This window comes from Rhinichthys klamathensis, unplaced genomic scaffold (genome assembly GCF_029890125.1).
Source record: "Rhinichthys klamathensis goyatoka isolate OS25496 unplaced genomic scaffold, OSU_Roscu_1.1 h1tg000240l_1, whole genome shotgun sequence".
Lineage (NCBI taxonomy): Eukaryota > Metazoa > Chordata > Actinopteri > Cypriniformes > Leuciscidae > Rhinichthys > Rhinichthys klamathensis.
The window spans coordinates 1,971,646-1,999,103 of record NW_026606762.1 but is presented as its reverse complement, the minus strand read 5'-3'; the positions used below and the strand labels follow the sequence as shown (position 1 = coordinate 1,999,103).

At 39.0% G+C, this 27,458-nt stretch overlaps 1 protein-coding gene across 7 annotated transcripts in view; it reads left to right on the top strand.

Moving 5' to 3' along the window:
• The window catches only part of tead1b (TEA domain family member 1b), an 84,784-nt gene that overhangs the window by 42,877 nt on the left and 14,449 nt on the right, over positions 1-27,458 (top strand). For 2 of the 7 annotated variants that reach the window (XM_056265795.1, XM_056265796.1), the window contains exons 4-6: positions 12,542-12,606; positions 18,998-19,060; positions 19,152-19,214. In XM_056265795.1, the coding sequence (XP_056121770.1) occupies positions 12,542-12,606; positions 18,998-19,060; positions 19,152-19,214 (191 nt within the window). Of the gene's footprint in view, positions 1-12,541; positions 12,619-18,997; positions 19,215-27,458 lie in introns of those variants that run through there. The other 5 variants (XM_056265799.1, XM_056265797.1, XM_056265798.1 and 2 more) reach the window with 4 other exon arrangements.

Below are 27,458 nucleotides of genomic sequence, written 5' to 3'. Positions count from 1 at the left end.
TAGCTTGGATATCAGGACAAGTACTTCCATCTACCTGCAACTTCTAAAATCAGCCTGATTTTTACTGGACAGTGACTCGCAAGCACCTTCATGATGATGAGAAAGTATATACAAACGTCCTCTTTTGTCCAGTGTCAGCAAGCTGTAGTAAACTTCCTTGGATGGACATTGTTTATTAGTTTTGATGACACTCACATAGCTTTTTAGGATGACAATCAATTCGATTTTTACATTTTCTGGAGAGAATGTTAATATTGGCCCCCATGATGTTAGGTGTCACCAGAGCTTATACTTCCCTTGTCCACTTTACCCTCCGGTTAGCGCACAGTCCACTGATTTCCACGCATGGCGTTTGCTTACAGCTAGATTTTTGTGTCTGCGTGAACACCATTACATGTGCAAGTACTCTGAGCACTTGAAAAGAGGCACTTTAGATGCACACACACCCAACACGTCGTCCATGCTCATGGTCAATGGAGTATGCTTTGAAAGTCTTGCGCACTCGATTGTGCTCGAAACGGAGTTGAACACAGAAAATGAAGCATACTGGGTCATAAGTAGTTCATTTGCTAGGGTGTTCTTTGTGGTTGCTTAGTGGTTCCTCACTTACCCAAGTCAAAGAGCCCTCCCACAAGTCTCTAAAATATTTTATCCCGAGTCCCTACTTTAATCTAAGTCTTGAGGATTCTTTTATCCGTTTTATTGTAAGGCAGACTAACATAATTTGCTTAAATTTTTTATTAATTTGGGTTGGTTGTTTGTTCACATCTTGAATCCTGCCTTATCACTAATACGTGGACATGACATGGTTTGAAAAGCTTGTTTCTTGTTCCATTCTCCTATGAAGGGGCTTTCTGAGTGTGGTAAGTGGTTGATGCATGTGCATGTGTGTGTGAGGGAGGTCTTGCTTTCTCAGCAGGTGGCAGATGGCAGACCCGGCAGAATAACCCAATCCCAGACACACACACACACACGCACACACACACTCATTAGGTCACAGTGCAAAATGCATGATCTTGAACTCTAAGCTTGTTCGAGTCAAAGGATGGGTGAGAGGCCAGTGTTTTGACCCTTAAAGGCCAGGGTCTTGCTAAGTGCATGTTGAATTTGGTTAAATTAAATGTGATAGAATAAACCATTTTTTGGTTCCCCAAAAGAGCCGTTCAGTGGAAAACATTTTTAGTGTGAAGAACATTTAAAAATCGTATGATACTTACAAAGGGCATTTTGTACAATTCATGTAAAAGGTTCTTAATGGCAGTGTTTCCCATCCCTGGGACTGGAGTACTCCCAGCACTGCACATTTTAAATGTTTCCCTCAGCTCATTAGTAAAGACTCAGATGCTGTGTCTGAAATCGCCCCCTATACCCTTTAATAGGGCACTATTTGAAGGGACAGCCATTTGTAGTGGTGTCCGAAACCAAAGTGGACGTTATCGAGTGCACTCTTTCAATCCCCCAATGCACCGCAATAACGAGTGTACAACCGATGTACAGCTAGAGAATACCCATAAAGACGAGGGCCGTGGGAGAATGGCACGAGGCCGGTTGCGTGATTGCTGATGAGCGACGCACTGGTCTCGTATCTCTCACGGAGGAGCGTAAGAATAATAGGAGGAGCGACGACGGTGAAGGATAAGGGAGGCCAGGCCTGGATTTATGTTGTGTTGTTTATGTTTTATTATGTGACAGCAGTCGTCCGTGAGGGGCTGCTGTCTTTTACTTTCGTTTTGTATTTGTTTTGTTTTGTTATTAAATTCTTTAAATGTTCGCCGGTTCCCGCCTCCTTCTTCCCATAACATCTGAACTGCGTTACACCATGTTTGACCTGAAGATGGCGCCCGCAGCTGAATCATCCATCCATACATTTTCCACACATGTGGTCCAATGTGGGTACAGCATAATATCATACAGGTATAAATGATTTTTTAATTGATTAATAAATTGTTTAATTAAGGTTTATACATAGTTTCCATGACAGAGTTCAAGATACATATTTTCATTACTACTGGGGCTTTTCTATTTATTTATTTTTGACAGCGACAGCGCACATTTTAAACAATGGGCTTTATGCACAGCTTCACTACTTCCTGAACTTCAGCCAGCCCTTCATTTCCTGTCTGTCATTATTGGACAAACTGATTAATCCAGGTGTGCCTGATTATTGTTACTGAGGCCAGGCACACCTGTATTAATCAGTTTGTCCAATAATGACAGACAGGAAACAAAGGGCTGGCTGAAGTTCAGGAAGTAGTGAAGCTGTGGCATAAAGCCATTTGCACCAGAGTTAGCTAACAGCTAATTTGCATCTGTTGTCCCTGGGCAGGTAGACTAAACAAAAACAAAAGACACAAAGCAACCACTAAACCACAAACAAATACACTACATACACTTACAAAATACATATTATCCATCAATTCAAAATTGATAAAAACGGTTTGATGTATGCACCAAATACAGAATACAGAAAATACAATGCAATCATTAATGGTCTTGTGCTGATTTTAGCCAAATTTTGAGGCTGGCTTTAAATACTGCAAAACTTCCTGAGTTTCTAATGTTTGTGGGTATTGAATTCCACTTTCCCACTACTTTAACAGAGAAGGCGGATTGACCAAAGGTTGTCTTTCTAAAATGTGGTACTAAATCACCCCTAGTTGATGCTCTAGTTCTACTGGCACTGCCAGTTTGCTAAGTTTCAAATGATTATTAAGCAGCAAACACAAACTATACAAAAGCGGCAGCCATTCCAGTGCACTCAGTGTCTGAATTCACTCACTCGCTTTCATTCACTCCTTCAAGTGAACTATATTTTTGGAGTAATGTAGGGAATACTGAATCAGTGAATAGGCGATAATTTTGGACACAGCCCAAACCCAGTGTCAGATAAGACAGACTTAGGGTATGTTTACACAACAACAATGTACAAAAATGTCCAAAACGCATACAAAATTTGTAGGTTTTAGTTGAAAATGGTGTCTTGTAAACTGCCCCTTAAAAATGTGTTGAGGGTATCCATGACCAGGGTTAGGAACTACAATTCTAGTGAAGAAACTTTAAGTGTAACTTATGACCCTGTAATGAGGAAATGTAAACCCCCTGAATTAGGCAACTGGTTTGCATGATTCAGATGTTTATAAACGGCCTTCTAAATTGATTTCAGTTGCTAGATTAAGGTTAGGCACATTCTCTTGTAATAGTCAGTTCCTTGGAAGGTCAAGTTCAAATTCTCACATTTACTAATCTTATTACACTTAACGTAGAGTAGTCAATCTTTTTTTGTAGTTTGCTTGCACTATTATTTTTAAGAAAGATATTTTTTCAGTTGTGAATGTACTCAGAAATGAGTTATTGAAATTGTGAAATTAGTCACAATCCTGAAAATCTTTGCTGGGTAAACTTGTGCATGAACCTCATCCTTTTGTGTGCCTCATTTTGCACACTTGAACCTAGTTCTGTGTCACCTGCTCAACTTCCAATGCACAAATCTTGCTCTTTGTCTCCTGTCTATGTGGGTTCCCCTCCTAGCAAGCAGTGTTCCTTGAATGCTGTTGTTCTTGGGAGTAAAAGGCTTCCTGCCTGCCTCCCTTTGCCCCACTCTGGCCCTTCCCCCAGCCCAGCCAAGCCAGGGACCCTTGGAGTGAATGCCTCCATATTGTTGGTTTAGTCTATTGTGATGCTAATGGAGGCCGGAGACCCTCGAGTCATCTATCACGCGTGACAGGGAAGCAGGGGCATTGTGTCTTGTACTGCACACAGGAGAAGGGCTGCTGTCTCCACAGGTCTCACCGGGGGAATATCAAACCTAAAGAATTTATGCTTTTGTGGTATATTGTCCATAGTGACAGAAGTGCTACTCAATAACTACACTACCCCAAATTACTGGCTACCAAGCATGTATATCTTTCTTTCTTCAAATGTACTCCCCAAAAAAATATACAAAATTGCCTATGGGTATTTTAACTAGCAATATATTTGATAATATTGCCCAGTTGGATGATTAAAATCCACTTGGATTTGGTTTGAGTGTATTTTGAGTGAAAGTGTAAATGTTCAAATCACTATCGAATATATACATAAACATATTATGAAATATATTCAGGGTTAATTTAGTAATGAACAATTGAGTGTACTCATATTGACTAGCAGATTGATTCAAAGCAATCATTTGTGTTTGCATTTTTTTTTTTTTTGCTAATTGATTTACAAGTGGCTCATAAAAGTAATTTGTTCGAAAGAACAGCAATGTTCAAGTAGAATGCTTTATTGCACACGTTTGAAATCTCACAGGAAAGAATGTTAGGAACAATCAAAACTTGTGGCCTATTGAGGATTAATGCTAGATTTGGATGGGGTGAAGCCATTGAAGTGGGCTTTTATGTGAGAAATCTCTTAGACTGACTGCATGGCCACGGTCCAGCATCCACTGATTTCATCGTTGTCCAACTGGCCAGATGTGAGTGCGGTCAGGCCTTGCGTTAAACAAATGTGGTACAACAGGAAATGAGTGCTTTAAAATGCTCTGAGAAAAAAAATGTGATGTGTTTTTAGCAATCAAAGAACATAACCAAAGCCATTAAAAGGTTTTAATATGCTATAACTATAAATGAGGACAATGTTTATGGCATGGGGTCTGAGCCGAGCTGCAGGATTTTTCTTTGATTAAATCATCTTTGCTATGACATGCTGGCAGGAAGGATGATGGGGCTTTATTTGCTTCACCCCCTCGGTGTGGAATCAATGGCAATTTTATGCTGTCTTTTTAAATGATATAACACACTCCTGCTGCAGAGGCTCTTTGGCTCCTGTGGAGTGCTATCTGTGAGGGGCTGAGAGGATGCTAATGGAAGGGCTGGTGTTGATGGTTTCATCCCAGTTAGACCTTTAAGGAGGAGGACACTGCCACGTGTTGCTAGAAAAAAAGAACAGCTCATACCGGCTTAAGGTGTTCAAATTCATTTTTGGGACAGCTGTTTTTTTTTGCTGTTCCAAGGTGGTCTACCATCTCTAACCAGCTTGATTAAGATGGTCTACTAGATCAACAGCAAGTCCACCAAATGATAGTCCAGTTTGTTAATCAATCATCTTGACCAGATTGAACTTGCTCCAGGGCTGAGAGAATGCTAATGTAAGGGCTGGTGATGGTTTTATCCTAGTTAGACCTGCAAGGAGGAGGATGCTAGCCTGGTAATACCAGACTCTGCTACTTCACTTTGCTTCGTAGACAGAGTCTCGCTATGGGGCACTTGTCTGAAGTTTAAAATCATTGGTTACCCGTAAGCCAATCAGATAAGTTTGTATATGACGTATGTTATGTGCCAACACAGCCGCATCGAACCACAGACATCATGCATCGAACTCAAATGATCGAACTTCCACTGTAAACCTGCTGTAAACACTTGATGATGCGAGCGAAATACCGGAGTGAACATGGCTGTAAACGACTTTAGCAGATTATGCGAAGTTAATCTACGCATCCACGGTACAATCAGGGCCTCTAAACTGATATTTGACAGTAGAGAGAAACAAAAAAATATTTGCAGCCAACTGTCAAAGTTAGGATTAGTTCTGTTAAACACAGCTCTTTGTTCATCTCGAGTCTGTCGGAAATGCTGCAACTTAATTGCAAGATCACAGCATGTCATGGCAATATTTAAGACCTGGAAAAGAAAGGAGACACTGACCTGTCAAAAGGCTCCCCAGTTTCTCGCTGACGATCGGTAATAGTTGATAAATTAAACTTTTCCCAAAGGAAGTAGGGCCACAACATCACCTCCATTCAAAATGTTTAATACACACTCTTCTTGTTCGGGCTTCAGTTTGCTAATGCCGGGAATATTCTCCACAACAGAGCGAATTGCATCCGCGTCTCCATATCCGCGGTCGTTTTCGATTTCCCTGACCTAATCTTAAACTCGCCGCTTACCGACTACGTCACGGCTTTCAGCCCGCCCTCTGTTCGTTGATTGGCCAGCTGTTTTCAGGCCGGAGGAAAACGGATAGATAGGCCGCTGTCTCGGACTGAGTACAGAAGCGAAATGAAATTGAGCGGAAGTACGAAGTCTGACGTAGTCAGGCTAGGAGGATGCTGCCACGTGCGAGAAAAACACTGCTCACACCAACTAAAGGTGGTCAAGCTTATTTCTGGGACATGGAAACTGATTTGTTGCTGTTCCAAGGTGGTCTACCAGCTTTAACCAGCTTGATTAATTTGATCTACCAGGTCGAAACTAGTTCCAACAGCTAATAGTCCAGTTAATCAATCATCTAGACACGCTTGAAACTTCCGTAGAGTGCTTTGAAGGGTACAGGGGATGCCAATGTAAGGGCTGGTGATGGTTTTACCCCAGTTAAACTGTGAGGAGGACAGAGTTTACACATGTTGCTTCACCCTGTTGTAGAAACCTAGGTCATATCTGTTTTAGGCAGTAAAGGACCTGTCGTTAACTGCTTAAGGTGCTCAATGGGAAATTGTTGGACATAACTGAATTTTGCAGTTTCCTAGCCAGCTGGACCATCTAATGAGGATAAACGATCAGCTTGGACCAACAGTTTCTTTCAGCAGAGCTTTATGGTCCACTGATCTTTTCTTGCAGTAGACAGGTAATTACGCAAAGTAGACAATGTACAAGGCACATTTGATATACATTTTTAAGATGAGGGATGTCGTTGTGGGCTGAGATACGGTATTGAATCTTGACACATTAATGGTGATTAGTAATTTGAAAGTTCACTGCTGCTTGGGTGTTTTGGCAATACTGAGAAACAACCATAAAACACTGAGGAAATGTTGTGCCAAGTTGTTTGAAAGCAGCCCAGTTGAGGTAATGAAACCTCATCCAAATTAAAAAAAAGTGTGATGCAGCATTGTAAGGTGAGAGTGAATGTGTGGTAAAGTGGGCTGCAGTGGGGAGTCGGGGAGTAGCGGGCAAAGCGGCAGCTGTGTAAACCTCATCAGTTTAAAAAGGGGATGCAGGAACCAAGGGATGGACGAATGCATTGAGAGGGTGAACTCTTGTACCAAGACTGTTAATTGTCCTTTGGTTTAGCTACGTCCAGCTACAGTCACACCTCGGCTCCAGACTGTGCAGCTATCAAAGACACACCCTATTCAGAGAAAGCCTTCAATGGCCAGAGTCTGTCGGTGCATATCTGAGGAGTCTGAGCAGGGGAGGATGAGTTAGTGTCTAAATTGTGGTGGGAGTGCTGACAGCTCTCAGTAGGGAGTGAGGGTGTCCGCTCCTCTTTCCTCTGAGGGAGTTGGCGCAAAGGGCGGAGATGCATTCCTAATTGAATGAAGAGTCAGCTGGGGGACAATCCTAGAAAGAGGGTACCGGCAGGCTCCACTGAGTGGCTTCTGCTGTTTTAGGAACTATTGATTTGGACTCTACTGTCTTTGAAATTAAGGGAAGGCTTTTCTTTGAGAGGACGGATTTCTTCTTGCTCTGTGCTCTGCTTTTTAGTCAGACCATAAATACCTAATCCTTTCCCTACTGTTTTGACTGACATCTGGAGAACTCTTTCAAGAGTTCACATCCTCCCTGTTCCCACCCCCTGCCCTGCCGTCCTCCTCGTGTACACCACACTGCCGAATGAATATGTTCCCCATGAATATCCACCATGGACAAGACTTTAAATCGAATTGGTACATTCAAATGGACATGTTCACACAAAATAAAGTGATTTAAAAACACTGTTATTGATAGAGGTTTGATGCATTTCACCATTTTTGTAAAAAGTCCGTAAAAACTTTTGTTAACTAAACTAACTTAAACAGCCCAAAGCTGTAAAATGTATGTTGAAATATGAATTATCTACTGTTAAAAAACTTTTATTAGTATCATTCATAGATATTCTCATTGATTTGTCAAATCACAAAATAATAACAATACGAGTTTCTTTGGCAAATGTGTGCAGCCCTAATGTGTATGATTTTCAGCAACCAGAATTAATAATAACTTATTTTAAAGTTCTGAATTTGAATTTTTGTGCAGAATTGGGGTTTCACAGTCCAATCACACACCTGTTCACACTCTTTTAGAATAAAACTGTAACACATATTACTGTAAAAATGCAATGCATTTTATTTTTTCTTATTAATGTCATGGGGGGCAGCTTGTCTCCTCAGGTTTCAGGACCTCCAGTGTGTCCTTACCCTCTTTTTTGACTCAGTTTCTTTCTGCCAACGCTGTTTTGCACGGCAAACACAGGAAAGAAAGCTTGCTGCCCAAGTCCCGCTGAGCAGGGTTTTTTTCAAGGCGGTGAAAAGAATGAATTATTCAGCAGTAAGCATGCTTACAGCTGGCCGTTTGTGAGCTTTGATCTAGGAATCAGGCGTCTGCATGAATGCCCTTATTGTCATGTTATGTGTACACAGTGTGTGAATTATTGAAAGTGGCGAGGCCCTGGCTTCATCTGGGAGAGATTACAGTGTTGGCATGCTGAGGAGGTGGGCTAGAACTGAAAATCCCCAGATGCTATTTATTTGTCCTGGAGGTCACATGATCTCCTGCCGTTGTTGTAGCCTTAACAGAATGGCCTACGTGAAGAAAGAGAGCTGTCCATCCATTCAGCCCACACATGCATCAAGCACGCATGTTGGAATCGCACACTCACGGCTTCAGGCTATGTTGGGGGAGCGCTACACACCTGTTAGGACAAGGCCTTTTCAGAGGGAGTTTTTATTTTTATCATGTAGACATCTCACATATTGCTAGCAACACATGTACATGGTTTGTGGGTAATTCCAGAGTTTGGTCTTTAAAAAAAATTGGGGCTTTTTCAGATTTATTTTGACATTGATGATAAATTAATAGTTCTAGTTGGCATGAAATTAAATGTTCTATTGTGTTTATTGTGATCTGATTGTGAACGATTCATCCATGTATATGTTTTAATTATTTGTTTATTTTTTAATGTTTTGACCAAAATTTGATAACTGGATCTTCTGGTGAGAATGACAGCCTTCTCACTTGTGACATATGCAGGACTTGTCCAAACATTTAATCCACTTAAACCCCGCTCCTTACAAGCTCAGGTTAATCTGCCTCCACTTCTGAGTGCAACGCCCACATCTCAAAAGTCAACAAGTCCCCTCCCTACATTTTTCCCCCAATAATCCATTACCCCCGGATGTACGGCACAATGCGACTTTATGCAAAGTGTTTTTATAGAAAATTTAGGGCAAATTTATAAACCGTTTTGTGTGCTGTTATTCAAGACTAAAAACCTTCTTATACACTAATCAACTGCAGTCCAGTTTGCCCCAAGGTATGAGTATTCAAATGAAGTCACTGTCATCTTTTTCAGCGAAACATACCTGATGTAAATTAGGCTTGTTATAATTATTACTATTTTAAAATTGCACCTTGTTCACACATCTCTAGCTTATTTTTCTGGTGCATTTAACTTCATGCTAAAAAGCATTTTGAGTTAAAAGAGACATTTATGTTAAAAAAATATTGATCAAAGAAGCAGAATTTTTGAATAAATCATGGATCTTATCCAGTTGTGCAATGTGCAGTATAAACAAGCATTTATTTATTTATTTAAAATAGACTATTCAGGTATGGTGATACAGTCCCAGTGAAGTATAACAGATTGTGTCAGTCTTCAGCAGCTTCTCATAACTAGCCAGAAAGATTGGGAATAGCGGCATACAAATGATGGTCAGCACTGATTTTGTTGGCATGTTTGTGTCATTACCTCATTTGCATAATTCATAATTCAAAACATATGGAGCCCTGCACATGACATGCGAATATATAGCCAATAATTATGAATTCGTTCTCTCGTTTTAGTAAATCATGGCCATGATTCACTAATTTGTTCCCTTGTTTTACTAAATCGTGTGCACATTATAATAATTTGTTCCTTTAGTTTAGTAAATAAAAAGTAAAGATTTAGTCAAACGTGCTGATGTATTAGTAAGTCGTGTGAACGCACTGTTAATTTGTGGCCATGATATACATATTTTTTCCTGCATGTCATGTGCGGGGCTCTGTAAAAACGCAGACAGGACGTGCAAAAAAAACCCCCCTGATATCAGCAGGTCCAATTCATTCTTTATGGTTCCCATTGGTTTTAAAACTCGTGAGGATTTTACTGAGAGAAAAGCAAATTACTGGTACGTCAGAGAGAGGAGGTGAGTGAGAAAGAGATTCCCTTTCACACGACAGGTGTGCCTAATAGCAGAAGCTCAGGAGATTACCCAGCCCACCTGAACACCGCGAGCCCAGCGCACAGCAGGTGGATGATGCGGCTTTGCCATCTCAGTGTGTGCCCATTTCACAAACAACAGACCTCAGCCCAGCCTCCGTCATGGCCAGTCACCCCACTCCACACCCAGAACACGTCTGCTGCCTCACCTCCTCAACTCATCTTTTTTTTTTCTCAACAAGTCTACCTTTCATTTTAGCATGTGCTTTGATGGAGCCATGGCCTGGTTGTTAGTTACATGTTGAGCAGTGGTGTTCATATGGCTTTTTTGAGTTCAAGTCTCGCTGTGTTCAGGTCATTCCCATTCCCTCCTAATCATAGGCCAGGAAAATGAATAAAAGGTTGGACTCAGGGGGGTTCCTGAGTTTCTGTTCAAAATCAAGAGGATTTCCATCTAGGGGTGTAACGATACCCTCGTGTCACGATTCGATATATATCACGATGAATAGGCTTGGACTTGGTGCTTGTAACCCAAGGACAATGGTGACACCAGAATAAAAATATTCATGATTCTGAAGCTGAAAATACAGAATTATTGGTAACGCTTCCTTTTACAGTCCTGTTACCCATGTACTTATTATAGTAACTATAATTACTGGGTAATAACTAGGTACTAACCCTGAACCTACCCCTAACCCATGTACTTACCTTATATTAGCCAGTACTTTCTAGGTAAGTACACGTAAGTACTGTACTGTAAAAGGAAGCGTTACCGAATTATTTTAGACGAATATGCTTGCACTCTGTCACTGACTAGATATATATAAAATAAATGTAGGCCACTTTTTACTGGTAACATAAGGCATTTGGCATTATCAGGACCCACAAATATTCCCCCAGTGCATTATTATACATTATAATCAACATTATATATAGTAGTTTAATGTAGTACTGACACTAAAACTTTTCTCTCACACAGTTATTTTTATTTTGGGGGAACTATCCACGATACATATTGTCACTATCCACGATACGTATTGTTGCATTTTTGTATTGCGATATATTGTGGGACGATATATTGTTACACCCCTATCTTTTCTCCACATAATAGTCTCCAAATGCTATTCAAAATTTCATACATAAAGTGGGATTTTCTGCATCTATGTTTTTAAAAAAGACATATATTAGGGCTGTCAAAAGATTAATCGCGATTAATCGCATCCAAAATAAAAGTTTGTGTTTACATAATATATGTGTGTGTACTGTGTATACTTATTTTGTATATAAATGCACACACGTATATATTTCAGAAAAATATGTTATTTATATATAAAATGTTTATATTTATATAAAATATACATTATATATAGGCTACATTCAGTCTATATACAGTATATACATGCAAATATTTCTTAAATACACATGCATGTGTGGGTATTTATGTATTAAAAATAATTATACACAGTACACACACATATATTATGTAAACAAAAAACTTTTATTTTGGATGCGATTAATTGTGATTAATTGTTTGACAGCCCTAATATATATATATATGTGTGTGTGTGTGTGTGTGTGTGTGTGTGTGTGTGTGTATATTCACATATACATGTGTTCAATTGTTTTTTACTTTATGCTAATTATATTTTGTGGAAAATACAGTTTATTGTTGTTCCAACGTAAATTGGGTGGACACGTGGTAAATTGTAGCTACATCAATTTTGCGGTTGCCTGTTTAAAAAGCTAGTTTTATTACATGGTCCTGAATAAAAAAGAAGGGGGCTCTATGGCAACCGTTGGCTACAGCTGGACACATAATTAGAGTGGCTCCTTACCTATAATTTGCGTAATAGTTTTGGGGTGGCGGTATGTTATTAACATATGAAAAGGCTAAGCAGGGGTCATTGTGCCTTGCATCAGTAATTAGAGCAGTGCCGAGGGCGCAAGAATGTGTAGAGCTGCCATTAATTGGAGATCACTACAAAACCATGCTTTAATTATTATTTAGTGAGAACAGTAGTGTGTTAAATGAATATGTCATTACGTGCTGTAACCATATGAATGTCTGGATCTGTTTCTTTTCATAGCATGAGGCTTTGAAGAAATTGGGATTAAATTAGATCAAATTGAAAAGCTGTAGATTTGTTGGGCTATTTTCATGGAAATGGCACTCACAGCCAAGTTTTCATTTAAATTAGGCGTGTTTGTTTATTCACTGGGGGAAAGATTGCTACATGTTGCTGATATAGTGGGAACAATTGAGGTGGTAGAAATTTTGGCTCATTGGCTCGCATTTCTGCTTTGATTTGGGTAATTGAATTTACAGCATTACACATCTCCACACATTTGACATTAACACATCTCATCTTTTGTCTTTCCCTAGGTCGGAATGAGTTGATTGCCAGATACATTAAACTCAGAACTGGGAAGACAAGGACACGGAAACAGGTAAGAGAATCCGTGGTCTTGCATGCATGCCACTAAATGGGGGAAGGCCAGTCCTGTTGATTGTGCCTGCTATCCGAGCTTCTGCAGAGAGAGAACTTATAGCTTACACAATAAAGACATCCACTTAGGGGTGGGCAATATAAGGAAAAATGCATATTATAGGATCCTTAAAATTTATATCATGATATCATATTATAAGAATATATATAATATTTAGTGCTGTCAAAATTAACGCATGCGATTAAATTTTTTCATTTTAACGCGTTAAAAAGATTTACCGCAACATTTTTCCTGTAATATTTTGGCAGCGTTTCATTATATGATCACGCTCTTATTCATGCAGATCCTTTTAAACCATTCAAGCTCGATAAGACACAAAAGAGAGTATCCTCGCAAGCACGGTCTTAACCCTTTGATGCGCAAGCTATGGATACCCCCTCTAATGCACAACATGGGTCTAAAAAGACCCGTATTCATTTCCTATGTTATTTCATGCATGGCTCGGCATTTTTTTGTTTCACCTTTTGAAATCACTTTATTTGAGCATTTTCTATTTCATGATCTATAAATTTCATGATTTATGAATATTCAAAATATCTTGTTTTCAATTATCACAAATTCATATTTTAATATTTCCTAGGTTTTGTGTAAATACATCAAGTTTACACACATGGGTCTAAAATGACCCATCTATGCAAACGTGATAAAACAAAAGAATAAAGAAAACTTTTTGTTAAAATAACCATTGTCACAGTTGTTTAGATCAACACATTTACTGTAACACTTAAAATATGTTTATTGGCCACTTTGTCACGCATAACACACATATAACCGATAACACTGAAATTGAACTGTAGTGTAGTGCAACTGTAGGGGGGATCTCCCCGCCACCAATGTGCAGCATCCACCCGGATGATGCGACAGCAGCCATAGTGCACCAGAACGCCACCACATGACAGCTTATGTGACCGATAGCATTGATTTATGACCACAAATAAAAATTAATATGGAGGTACTGCCCAGGTAAGGTTTCTGCCCAACAGCACCAATATAATACTTGTATATATAACTTTCTATCGCAACTTTTATTTTGTTGACCTAGCTAACATTAGATAAAATAAAATATGTCGACCGCAAGCTAGCTAATAGTATTGGACATGTTTCTCTTTTGCACTAGTAATGGATTTCAAGGTCAAGGTAACCTTAGCCTAAACGTTCAAATTTTAGGCTATATCTAGATGTCTTTCACAAAATATCAAATATTTTCTGTGACAAAAAATGTATTAAATAAAACTTACATGCATGAAATATACAAAAGCAGCCGTGTTGAATTTTGAAATGTGTGGCAGGTGAATAGTTTTCTGCAGTAAATATATTTATACTATTTATAAATATCAAAGGTTCCTATATGGGTCATTTTTGACCCATGTGTGTAAAATCGATGTAGAAATACAAAAACCGTGTTTGTTTATAAAGTAAGAAAGGGAAAATAAAAATAATGATTTGTGGAAATCAAAAACAAGATATTTAATGAATACCTGGATTAATAAATGATAAAATATATTTATTTCAAATATTCAGCAAAGAAACATGAATACGGGTCTTTTTAGACCCATGTTGCGCATTAGAAGGGTAGTGAAACAAAAACGATTTTTATTCGAAAAGTAAGAAAGGAAAAATTTAAATAAGGATTTGTAATGATCTTAAACAAGTTAATTGAGGAATACCTGGAATACTGAATGATGAAATTAATTTCTTGCAAAGATATAGAAAATGAAAACTCAGTCGGGTCTATTTAGACCCATGTTGTGCATCAAAGGGTTAAATGAGTTAAATGAAGTCTTAAATTAACGTAGAGTTGTGAGAAAATGGGACGCGTGTCAGATCCGCGTCATGTGCTTCAGCTCTTAAAGTGACAGCAGCCTAATAAACCTGCTGCTGTCTGTCATTAATGATAATCAAAGAAAAAGAGGAAAACACTCACTGCTCTTGATTGGATAACTTTTGTAGCTTTAATAAGAATTAATAATTTTGATAACTTTATTCAGTTTCTGTAGGCTATACCTGTTAGACCTACCTAAAAATCTTAAAGCACTGTTTACATGGGTCAAAAAACATGAAAATAATAACTTTTTTGTGCATTTTGACAAGGCATATACAAATCTGAACGGCTCTGACTGGGCCAACAGAAAAATAGAAATAGAAAAAAATTGAGTCCTGATATATTGAAAGGCACAGGTAAATGTGACATTTATTATTATAATAGGTTTATGTGAAGATTGTTTAAAGTTCACATGAATGAAAAGTTGTATAAACCCTAATAACTGTGAAATTATAGCTTTCAATTATACTGTAATGCTGAATGGCTATAATTAATGGCTAAAATTGAGAAGAAAAAATCAATTTCATAGAGACATTGGTATCAGTGATGTCTTTCATTCATAAAAAGATGCCATTAAACAAATATTTAAAATATAGGCTACTCTCTTTATGTTGTTTCTACATTAATTTGGAGTTTAAATGGGAAATTATTAGTGCAATATAAAAATATATTAAACACTTTAATGCTAGGTGCGATTAATCACAATTAATTTCAGAAAAATGTGCAATTAATTACTTTTTTTATATATATATATCGACAGCACTAAAATAAATATATTACTATGTTAATTCATATATAAAAGCAAATAAAAATATTCTACAATTGACAACTTGAACCAAAATGCCAAACTGTAGCTGTGAACTATTGAAAGATTTCAGTAAGATTCACTGAATAGAAATTATGTGTGCCTTGTAAAGCCAAGATGTGCTTTTCAAACAATGAATGGATAGTTTGCACAAGTATTTCGTGTGATCACATTTTGTGATTGTGTAATGAAAAACACTTTTCAGAACACTGTCAAAATATGTGCTGCTTTGGCTTGTGGAGTGAAACAGGCATTTGAGGGACACCTAGCATCTAGGTTGAAGTGTTTCTTTATTGCCCACCCCTACTCTCACACACATACATAAGGTTGTACCCCCATGCACGCGCGCACACACACACACACACCCGCACGAACACACACACATAGCCACTCGTGAAGAAGCATGGAGCTTTGCAGCACGATCAGGCTGGGCGCAAGAACGCTAATGCGATTGTAGAAGAGACGGACCCTGAACGCTGGCCTCAGCCGGCAGATGTTTCATTCAGCTGTATGAGAACACGCCACAGAACTACAGCTATTATCAAGACACATTCACTCACACATTAGCTAACACAATTTGAATGATGACCTGTTCAGAACTGAAATGTCTGTTTAAATCCATGAATCTGTTTCTCCATTTGATTGTAGTGTAATGGTGATCTGTATGTGTTGGTGCAGCTTCAGTGGGCCATGTCTCAAAGCTCTTATCAGATACAGCAGACAGGGAACATGATACACGACATCCTCTTGTTTTAAATGAGATATGTCAATATTCCAGGTTATATAGTGTCTAGGCCGCTCTCTGATCCATCAGTTGGTTAAAACAAACAAGAAAAGTGTTTACAGTAAACCACTACAGCAGCAGAATATCTCTTACCATTATCACACTGTTTTAAGACTGTTAAATAATATAATTAAACAGTTGCCTAGTTCCCTATCCACCCAAACCCTTACATTGCACTGAATGATGTTGTTTGATAAATTCACTCATATAACTCGCTAAAATAAATGATTCTGATTGGTCAGTTACTGCATTCAGCAATCAAATATTGGTATTAATTTACAATCATGTTCCATTTGTTAACATTAGTTAACTACATTCATACTACTTATTTCAGAAAGTTCTCTTTGACATGCTGTTTCCAACTCCAAACTAACTTCGGGCCTGATTTTGTTCGAAATGACGTCACATCAGTTCGGTCTTTGATTTCGCTTGAAGTATGTCGGGGGCTTTAGCCTAATATATTAGAATAATGACCATTGTCTATAATTTTATTTATTATTTAACCCTTATTTAACCAGGGAAATCCTTTGAGAACAAGTCTCTTTTACGAAGGAGCCCTGGCCAAGAAGGCCGCAATAAAAGTTCCTCATAAAATACAAAATATAATAAATACAATAAACATACAAGACATAATACATTAACAATGCAATGAATCAGCCACGCTTAAAAATACATTGGCCTTACAACAGTCAGAAATACAATGTAACAAATTACAATACAATTGACTTATCCTAATTTGGGAAGCAGGGACAGGTGCCCATTGTGCCTGCTTCCCGATACTTTACTAGCCTCTTAAAGTGACCAAAGGAGACCAAGTTATCAAGTTTTAAGTCATTTAAGTCATATAAGTGACCATCCTGTACACCTGGTCTAGCCCATTTCCTACAATTAGTAGTTTGAAAAGTGCAAAGTGAAGTGAACACTTTTTACATTTGGATTTATTAACTGAGGGCTGAATTGTAATAGGGTCATTCCTGGTATGCGGTGACATTTTGGCTTCATAAGTGTTGAAAAAAAAAGAACATGATTTTCATGTTTTTAGCATTCTACCAAAATAGTGACATGTTTAACTAAAAGGAATACATATTGGTCAAGCTCAGGGACTCTATAATAATAATTATGGGTAGTTTGTTCAGACACGGTCCATGAAAATATTCCACCCTGTTAGGGACATATACATAGTTATCGCAACATGTTAATAATGCAAATGTTAAACAATAATGAGCTTTTCTTGGATAGTATATGTCTTCTTGAAACAAGCAAAACAATTTTTGATGAATAGAATATGTTTCACATTCCACCCTGTTAGGTTTATAGACCTAACAGGGTGGAATCTAACAGGGTGGACAATTTTGAGCTAAATTAGCCATAGCTCTTTGAGTGATCAACATTTAGCTAGCTAACCTTCTACAGATAAATATAACTTTTATAACTGTCAGATTTGTTTTTAATTTTTTTTGATAGGACAAACATTCTCCATAACATAGCCCAACAGGGTGGAACTTTAAGGGTGGGACAAGCAGGATAACATTTCAAAAACTAAAAAAAAAGTTAGGAGTGAGAGTTGAAGCTTACTTCAGTTTGTACAGTTGAAATCCAGCAGGTAAAAGAAATTAAGTCACTTCTTGAAAATGGTCTCAATGAAATTGCAGTCGGATTTGGAAGGCAAAAAAGTACATACTAACAGGGTGGAAGACTACTTCAGGGACGCAGTAATTGAAGACAATTTTAAGAAAAAGACCTATATTTTCACATGATTTATATGTATGACTAGAGGCAGTTTAGCCTAGTCTATAACATAATAAAAAAATATTTTGAGGTTTTTGTCATTTCATAGTTTATATTTATTGCAGAAGTTGATAACTGTGCACTGAGGACATGATATAATTGAATGCATACATCAATTAAAATTGTGTAAAATACAAAATAGTATTTTTAATGTCTATTATCTCTGTTTAAATGGTAAAGAATACTTAAATCTACAATTTAAGCCATTTACTATAAATATGTGACTCATTTTAGAGAAAATATGAGTAAATAAATCATTGGGACAGGAAAAGTCACCGCATACCAGGAATGACCCAAAATCGGCAGCATGCCCCAAATTGTGTTGACAGACCTAACATTGTGTTTAACCCAGAACATGCATTTACATAAAGCGATTTTCTAACGATTCATAATGGAAGAAATGGCACAAACCTATGCGGACAATATCCTAAAAAATCTGGTTGACACTTCAAAAAAAAAAAAATTCGCAGCAAAGTGAAAAGCCCAGAAATCGACCCGAACGCTGAAACATCACAACGATCCCATTGTAATTTCATTTGGCAAAGCCTGAACCATTGAAGTGATTGTTGTAATTAATTTGGAAAGGTCAAAGGAGCACTTGTGCTGCTGAGATATGTGTAAATGTGACTTTGCCGTGAGAGTTGAGAGCGGCGGGCCTCCGGAGACCGTCGACCTCATTAATACTCCGCGTCCCGCTCAAAAGCCACTTGTGCGTGATTGGCCTGATTAAGACGAGGAACGCTCTCCACGTAACCCCTCGGAGCCGAGCCTCATTACGACATCACACAACCTCCCACCTCACATCACTATTAATACACCGTTAGTGCATAATTCACAAACAGAACTCTGACTTGGTGGAATATGCAGAGCAGCGGTTAAAGGGCCCCGGGGCCCTCGCTTTATCCTCCCCGAAGAATACTAGACGTGGCCATTCTCATTCTGCACACAGAAGATCACATCTGCTCTGTCTTAATGTGCTTAAGAAGCCTGCATACTCCTTAATCAGCTCACTTAAATGAGGAGGTGAGCGGGCCGGTGCGGTCCTCAAATGTTTGACTTGTTCAAAATGTCTGTAATTCTTGATTGCTTTCTTTTCTTTTTTGCTTTTCTCGTTTTGTTTTGAAAAACGGAGGTGTCTAGTCACATACAGGTCTTAGCAAGAAAGAAAGTTCGAGAAATCCAAGCTGCCATCAAGGTACGTCTGGCTCTGCCCAGTTGCAGGGGGGCTTTTCATCGCCATGGTTACAGGCTGTTCCTTTGTTTTCCTCCCCTCCCCTACCCCGCAGGTGTCTAGTCACATTCAGGTTCTTGCCAGAAGGAAATCTCGTGAATTTCATTCCAAGCTAAAGGTATGCGCTTTTCTGCTTTTGGGCTTGTGGTTGCCATGCGTCTCACTTCCTGTTTCCTGTGAATGCCTCGTTGCTCTAATTCCTGTAACCTAGATCCCTCGCATGTGACGGCCTGTTTAACATACATAATTCAACGCCTGTACTCCGTCCCCGATGTGCATTCCTCCTTTCACGCTCATCAGTGGCCGTCTTCTCCTCTGTGTTTCGCTGACCACGAAGTGCGTGTGCTCTGAGGTCCCACGCCGACTCCTGGTTAAATATAGCAGGGGTGCAGTGACGGTTGGCACATGCCGCAAACCTGAAAAGAGGCATATGCTTTGGAAATTAATATGGATGTGAAATTCGATAGCTCTGGAGAGAAAAGGCAACTATTAAGTTTGTTCCATAATGCAGCAAATTGTGCTGCTCACTGGCTTGGAACTGAGGTTTTGTAAATCCCAGTTTTCTATCCCTGTAATTTTGGGGACAGTATTTTTAGAAGTTCACAAACTAAATCTTTAGGTTCCATCTTAGTGGTAAATATTCTATAAAATATATTCAATTATAAATGAATTTATGGTAGGTTATAAAATGACAAAATGGATATTTTTTTGGATAAATAAGCATTTATTACATTATAAGAGCTCCACATGCATTATGATAAACGCATATATAAAAAACTCTGATTATCTGTGCATGTTTTTTTTTTTTTTACTAAACAGTCCGGATATTATTTACATTAAGGTTACTGAATTGTTAACATCTCTAATTTGTGTCCGACTACAATATAAACGTTTAATAATATGAAAGTGAAGTTTGTAATCTGTGCTGCTAGTGTCACAAAAGAAAAAGAAAATAATCTAAGGGGCTGTTTTCAACTCGAAGCGGAAAACTTTTTATGCATTTTGGCCGTTCATTTACACGACAACGGCGTTTTGGGTGCCTGAAAACGCAAAAACGCAAGTTTTCGAAAACAACACCATTATCTCCTCCGTGTAAACTGCAAAAACGTGATTTCGTGAAAACGGTGACGTCATGAGCATTACGTGTTCAGTCTATAGGCGCATAGAGTTTCTTTACTAAGTGACATCGCCACCTACTGGCCTGACAGCAGAATACAGCGTTTTTAACAGTTTTCACAGATGTGTATGAACGGGGACCGTTTTGACGACGATGTCATCTGCAAGGCAAAACTTTTCAGTTTTCACTACATTGTTGTCGTGTAAACGCACCCTTAAGGCCTGTTCACACCGGGACGAATTTCGCGCGCGTTATTCGCCGACGTTTAACGCCTCGTGACTAAACAAAGGGTGCCAATGTGAGTGTGCACACCGACACGAAAAACGCCACGCATAAAAACGTTATTTTAAAAAAAACGCCTCGGGTTCGTTTTTTTGGTTTGACGCGCCGCGTCAAAAACTATCCGACCAATGAGATTGGCGCCTTTGCTCACGTGTCTGGAGCTTCTGAAGTTACAGTAAAACACAACTTGGGGGCGCTCAAACACAAAACGGTCTTGCCGAGCACACAAACGTAACGGCGAAGAAGATATACGCCAAGTAGCGTCTACACACCATAGATATCCATAATAAAGGCTAGATGTCTCGTCCGCGCTGCTGGCCAATGGCCTTTATTATGGATATCTATGGTCTACACTGCCGGGAAGAAATAAGACGAGGAAGATGCTAGGGCTGCACGATTTGGGCCAAAATGATAATCACGATTATTTTGATCAATATTGCGATCACGATTAATTATCACGATTATTTGTTGATTTTAACCAAAACAAATTTTATTGCCACATAGGCTAATTATAACTGCTTTCACATCCATATTGTGCTACATTTCTGCTAATGTATGTGTATCTAAATAAAATAGGTCCTCTTATTCACCAAAATTCAGTGCATCTCCTTAAAGAATAAAGAAAACAATAAAGAAAATGTAGCAAAACTTCAACAGGGCACTATTTTACATTTTACATTGTGTAAATCTATTTTAGGAAGCAAAATATAAACTTGCATTGTACCTGCATAATGGATGTGAATAAAACACGCAAAATATACAATCAATAAAAAAACAAATATTCCATAACAGAATGTAACCAAATGAGAACATTTCAAGGCAGAACTGCACTGTGGAAGTTCGATTAATGGATGAAATTCAGAGTCATTGTTATTTGACGCTTAATAAATGTAAAATGTTGTGGTAGGCCTACAGTGTCAGTGATTAGTTGTGAAGTCTTACTGCATAAATTTAATCTATTTAATTCTCCATGTGAAAGTTTATGTGCTCAAATTATTTCTATTTGTTAAACAATAGGTCAAAACAAGACGTTTGTAGGACTGATTATTGGAGTCCATTAATCGAACTTCCATGCCTCTTATGTAAGGGTTAATGCCCGACGAGGTGACCGTTGTCAGGTTTTAATGGACGACGGCGAGGTGTAAACCGGCCGACGCGCAGCGGAGGACGGTTGCCTCCGCCGAAGTCCATTAAAACCTGACAACGGTCACCTCGAAGGGCATTAACCCGCTTATACCATGGTCACTTGCCAAATAAAACATTTTTAAAACATTAGTTTATATTTTAATTAGGCTAAATCTAGTTTTTTTAAATAATAACTTGCCTGACGATTTATTTAGCAACTTGAGATATTTATAGTCCGCTCAGCTCGTAGAACCCTTCAGGTTCAAAAATGCATTTTTTTTTTTCATGAAACACAAAGGTAGGCATAGTTATTTTTTTATTGCACATAAAACACTTTGTGTTACACTAGTCTACACTAACCACAGCCTCCGAAGCACCGCTGTAGGTCGACTCTCCGATGCTGGACTGGAGAGCCGTCAAATAAAGTCGGTGACAGGCCATCGATGCGAGAGCAGTCTGCGGGCTTACTGGGCTCCGTCAGTCCGTGAGAGACTGAAGATGAAATAACGAACGAAGTCGCTCATTGTAGTAGGCTATGTAATATCTAACTAACGTTGACTGCCTGTTGCTATGGTTACTTACACAGCTGTTGTAGGCAGCGCATTTATTTATTAATTTCGAATGGTAAACAGGCAGTTTCACCAGAACTACTTTAGGTGTCCTCTATCACTTTTTAACGGACACCCTGCAGCCAATCAGAATCGAGTATTCACCCAGACCATGGTATAAATAGTAAATATATATATGTAGTATGTACCAATTTACTAATGCAATTTACTAATGCTCACACTCGGTCTCTCACGCGCACTGTCACTCAGTCTCTCTCGCGCGCGACACAATCGGTAGGCGCGCGCTGTTGCTCGCACGCAGACACACTCGCGGTCTCTCTCGTGCACTGTCGCTCGCACGCAGACCGTAGGTCTCTCTCGCGCACCTGGGCTCATGGAGGCACGTGATCAGACACTGGTTTACGGTGCGCTAGATTGGCAAAAAAAAAGCTTTCTGTGAACTGAATGACGCATTTAAAATATCGCTCGATCACGCGAATTTGATCGTGGGAAGCCAAAATCGTGATCGTGATTAAAATTCGATTAATCGTGCAGCCCTAGAAGATGCAAGGCAAGATGAATGTAGAGCTGCTGCTGGTCTCGTTGGTGTCGGAACATAAAGAACTATATGGCAAACGCGACAGCGACTACAAAATATAATAGGACTATTTCTGTTTTACATTAAGCGCCATCTAATGTCAGGGAATGAATTTGCATGTTCACTCGGTTAATCGTCAGCGAAAATCGCTTGGGTGTGAACACAAAAAACGCGTTGAAAAACGCTGACGAATAACGCGAGCCGATATTCGTCCCGGTGTGTACGAGCCTTTAGGTTCCTAAGATTTCCAAAACAGTCCCGCTGTCTGCCATTGGTCAGGCAAACATTTAGCCCTGCCTCCGAACTAACACCATTGGTTGAGTCAGTGTTACTGTCAATGATAGTGACACAGTCACAGTGTTTACATTTTCCGGACATCAACCTTCGAATGGCTTATAGTTGCCTCTGCAAATTAAACTAGAATGAGAAAAAGAACTGCTTTAAAGAGGTACACATTTGAGAACCATTATATGACAAAACAAAGCCTCAAAAGCACAATGCACTTCGCTGGTCGCATGAATGCATTTCTCTTGTGTTGTGTTTGCATGTGTGTGTGTGTGTCGTGTGTGGAGTGTCTCATGCTGGCAGTTCGCTTCAGCTGGTGAGAGTGGCTGAGAGCTGGAGGTCAGAGTTCAGCTGGATTCTGGTCACTGCTTAAACAACACGAGCGGCCACATGACTACAGGAAGAGCACAGTCTAGAGTAAAACCAGCGCTGCTTTTGCCTTTATCTCTTCTGAAGTTTAATGAGGTCATCTGTTCTTCCCAAACGCTCTGCACAAGAAGTCTGGCCCAAAGAGCCCCATTAGGGCCGTCGCTCAGATGCTTTTTGTGGCGTTCCCCTCTCTTCTCGCTCTTTCTCTTGGCTTTTTTTTTTTTCAATAACCCACTGGCCGTCAAACGCTTTCCTCATGCTGCATTAATGAAACTACTGAAATCATCCCCCCCACCACCACCACATTCTCTCCTACCATTTCCAAACACCCCCCCTGTGTGATTCAGCCATATAAACAGCAAAGTGTGCTGCATATAATCACCTTACATCAAATGCATCTCATCCACAAAGGCTGCGGCTTACAAAAAAAGGGGCCTTTTGTGGAAGGGATAATCTGATAATAAATTGACCTGTCATTTAAGATACATCTGCAAGGGTCATTTCCTAATGTCTGTGTTTACTGAAAAGACCTTGAGGTTGGTCTGACTTCTCGATCTCCTTCTGTTTCGTTCTCTTTCTTTTTGTGAGGTGATGACTAACTCCTTTTGACCAGCACACTTTTCCACAGTTCCCAGTTTACTCAGATAGATTAATGACTCCCCCAGTGTATGTGTGTGTGTGCCTAGTGGAGCGTCTGTGTGCATTTCCGCCATGAATGGCTGGTCTTTCAGGGACACTGGCGGCTGCCTGAGTAAAAACAGCCAGCTTTTGTATGGGTCTCTGTCTACTCTCATCTAAAGCAAATTAGAAATCAGGAGCGGGGAAGAATTTGAGCTCCCTCCTGCCATTTGCAGCGTAGCATTATAGTAAACCTGCCCAGTGTGCTCTTATCTGAGACATGTTGACTAAAATGACTGTCATTATGGTGCCCCTCTTTGAGCTGGTCTGTAATGAAACCCTAGCCACAGTAATCTCAAACTGCCATATTATCAGCTATAAATCTTCCCTAAAGATGCTTTCTGCAGTTCATCTGCTTGACCAGCACTCACACTGACTCCTTAATCTTGGTTTTACTATTAGCATGTGCAGTGTGACTCCAGAGGGCTTAGCATATCATGGGGAGGATATCACTAAAATCACATTTATAAAATAAAAATGATTTATTCAGTCATTGTGTTATATCCCTGATGAAAAGACCAGCTTAGACCAGCATCGGTTTCAATTGTAGTTTATGATGGTTAGAACTAGTTCTATACTGGTCAGCACCCTGTTCACCAGCTGATGGCGACTTCAATCGCGTTGTTCAACTCGCTGCTTAACTACCATTATAGTATGATGCATCATTAGAGAAATTAAATATAGCTCACGACTGTTTCCCAAAACTGTAGTAACATGGTTGCACCTCTGTCGTTTGAGCCAAGTTGGTTCAACAATATATAACTGTCGTTAATAACATAATGCACAGATGGTGTAGTGATAATGTCATATTATAGTTAATTTAACCCTTTAAGTGTCACCCCTCTTTTTTTGAATATACATGAAAATGCACATTTCAAACTTAAAAGGTTGTAATTCAAGAATGCTTTGGAATATAGACGTAAGATTGGTCTCGTTTTAAAGAAGACATTTGGCAGATTTTTGTAGAAGTGAAATAAATTAAGAAAGTGAAACAGAAAAAAAGTTATAGAAGTTTGAGTTTATGAAAATGTACAATGTAAAAAAAATCTAAAACTGCAAAAAAAAAATCAAAGTCAAAAATCTGAACAAGTTGTGTTTCTAATTTTAGGTTGATATCTCAAAAAATTAGCTTTCATTAAGATTTTGTTTGGGCGCAGTACCAAACTTTTTCACTAGATGACAACCAGACTCCATTACTGCCCATATAAGGGCGCCTCAATTTCCATACGTGTTTTGAGTGATCCGAACCATTATTTCCACAATTTTCAAACAATTTATGAAGTAGACATCCTATTCAGAAGTAATATGAGAAGTTTGGCAGATTTTGATATGAATTCAACCTCTAAGAAACACAAAAAGAACAAGTATGTGCGTTATAGCTTCCTGCCACATCACAAATGGTGAATCTATAATTTTTTTCTTTATATTTAAACAATTTTCAGACCTTTTTTTCTAAAATAATTGAATGGATGCTATCTTTTGAACTCTTGGCATGAAAACAAACTGAGGTTTCTACCCTTCTTTCATGATTTTTCATGTTCATCACTATTTCAAAATAAAGGTCTAAACGCGCCTTAGGAGTATGAAAATATTCTTGTTGCAAATTGATAAATTATGGCTCCTATGTAATTCATTTTGAAAATCAATCACCAAATATGGAAACTAGAGATTGTAAGGTTTCAAATGATATATAGTTTGTCAAGATTAGTTTAGGTTTAGTATAGGATATTGCTGTTTTAAAAATGTAATGGATTTGGGCCCACCTTAAACAAACAACAAAAAAACCATTTGTTTTTAATCATGTTAACATGCAGTATTTAATTGACATACACTTCACTATTTTTGATTCCTGTCATTTTGCTTTATTGATTCATTGTGAGATCCCTCTTACGTCACACACATGAACGCCACTGATTATTGACACGCTAATATATATATAAATTGATTGAAAAATATGCAATGTACCTCATGTTAGCTTGCTTATTGTGCCCAAAAGCATGAACTATGTAAGTCTGCATGTCTTAACAACAAGAAACTAGATGCTTCTAAGCGCAGGACGAGAGCTGTTCATGTATATATGTTCGTTGGAACTGTGGTTTCGGAATTGTTGAATAACGATTGAATATGCAACCATAGTTGGCTAACGATACTTTTGGGAAACTTGAGACTTTTAAATAAAATTGGTTTATTTGTTTCCTACTTCATTTTATCAAAAATACATGCGCAAGGAGACAAACTGTTGAGGTTAGCGAAACAATTTTCATAATGTTAAAAATTCATATAGAAGTGGTCACAAGCAACAGTCAAAAGTTTAAGTATATAGTGAATACCTCGTTCTGAGATGAAACTCTAGATGGCGCAGGCTGATGGGTCTTTAACTCATTTGGTAGCGATCAAATCATTATCAACATTGAACAGCTGATTGGTTGCTGTTGCATCAGCGGCCAATGAGCTGCGACTCAACATTCAACATTGCTGTTAGCAGTCTGCAGTTTTCTGAAACCCTCCACCTTCCCCAGCTCCACCTGTATAGATCTGCTATGGGGGTTATTTCATGTATGTCACATGTGCAGCAGCAGAAGCATGTCTTAGGCCCTGTTTACACGAGAACGCTCCCGATTGAAAACGTAAAAATATTTTATTTTCGTTTACATGGCGACGGTGTTTTTGGCGCGTAAAGGGTAACTAAACCCCTGGTCAGAGCCTGACTCCACCCACTGGCAATATTTGAAAAATGCTGGAAAAGTGGGCGGAGCCCAGCGGAGATAGAGGGGATGAACGGATACTCTATCCTGATCGTTTTCAATACTCGCAATCCCAACTCCTGACTCGCTACAGTGGTTTTGACGAAACAAGATGTTTTTATACTGCCATGGGCGTGGTAGCTCGTACCAAGGGCGTGGTAAGCTGAAACCTGCTTACGTCAGCTCTCACCGCTACCGTCACAAACTACCGCAAACATCCAATAGGAAAATTCAAGTGCAGTAGCCACCGTTCAACCTGAAGAGGGCAGCACTCAGACGTTTTTACACCATATATTGTAGAATTAAAACACTTTATACCCAAATGTCAAAAAAGTTACTCGAATCAATGAACAGCATTAATAAAGCCCCAGTCTTACAGATCATTAATTAAAAAAAGTTGGTTTAGTGTTTAGTTACCCTTTAAAAACGCAAAAAAGTGAAACCACCCTCCAGAGTGGAAATCTTAAAAACGCTCCCCCGTCGCGTTCCCGTCTAAAGGGTAAAAACGCAAAAGTCTGCTAGACAGTGAAGGTTGTACGCAGGCGCGCAGACTTTACTACATCGAATTTCACACACTTTTGCGTCACCATATGCACGCGGATTTCCCACCCATAAC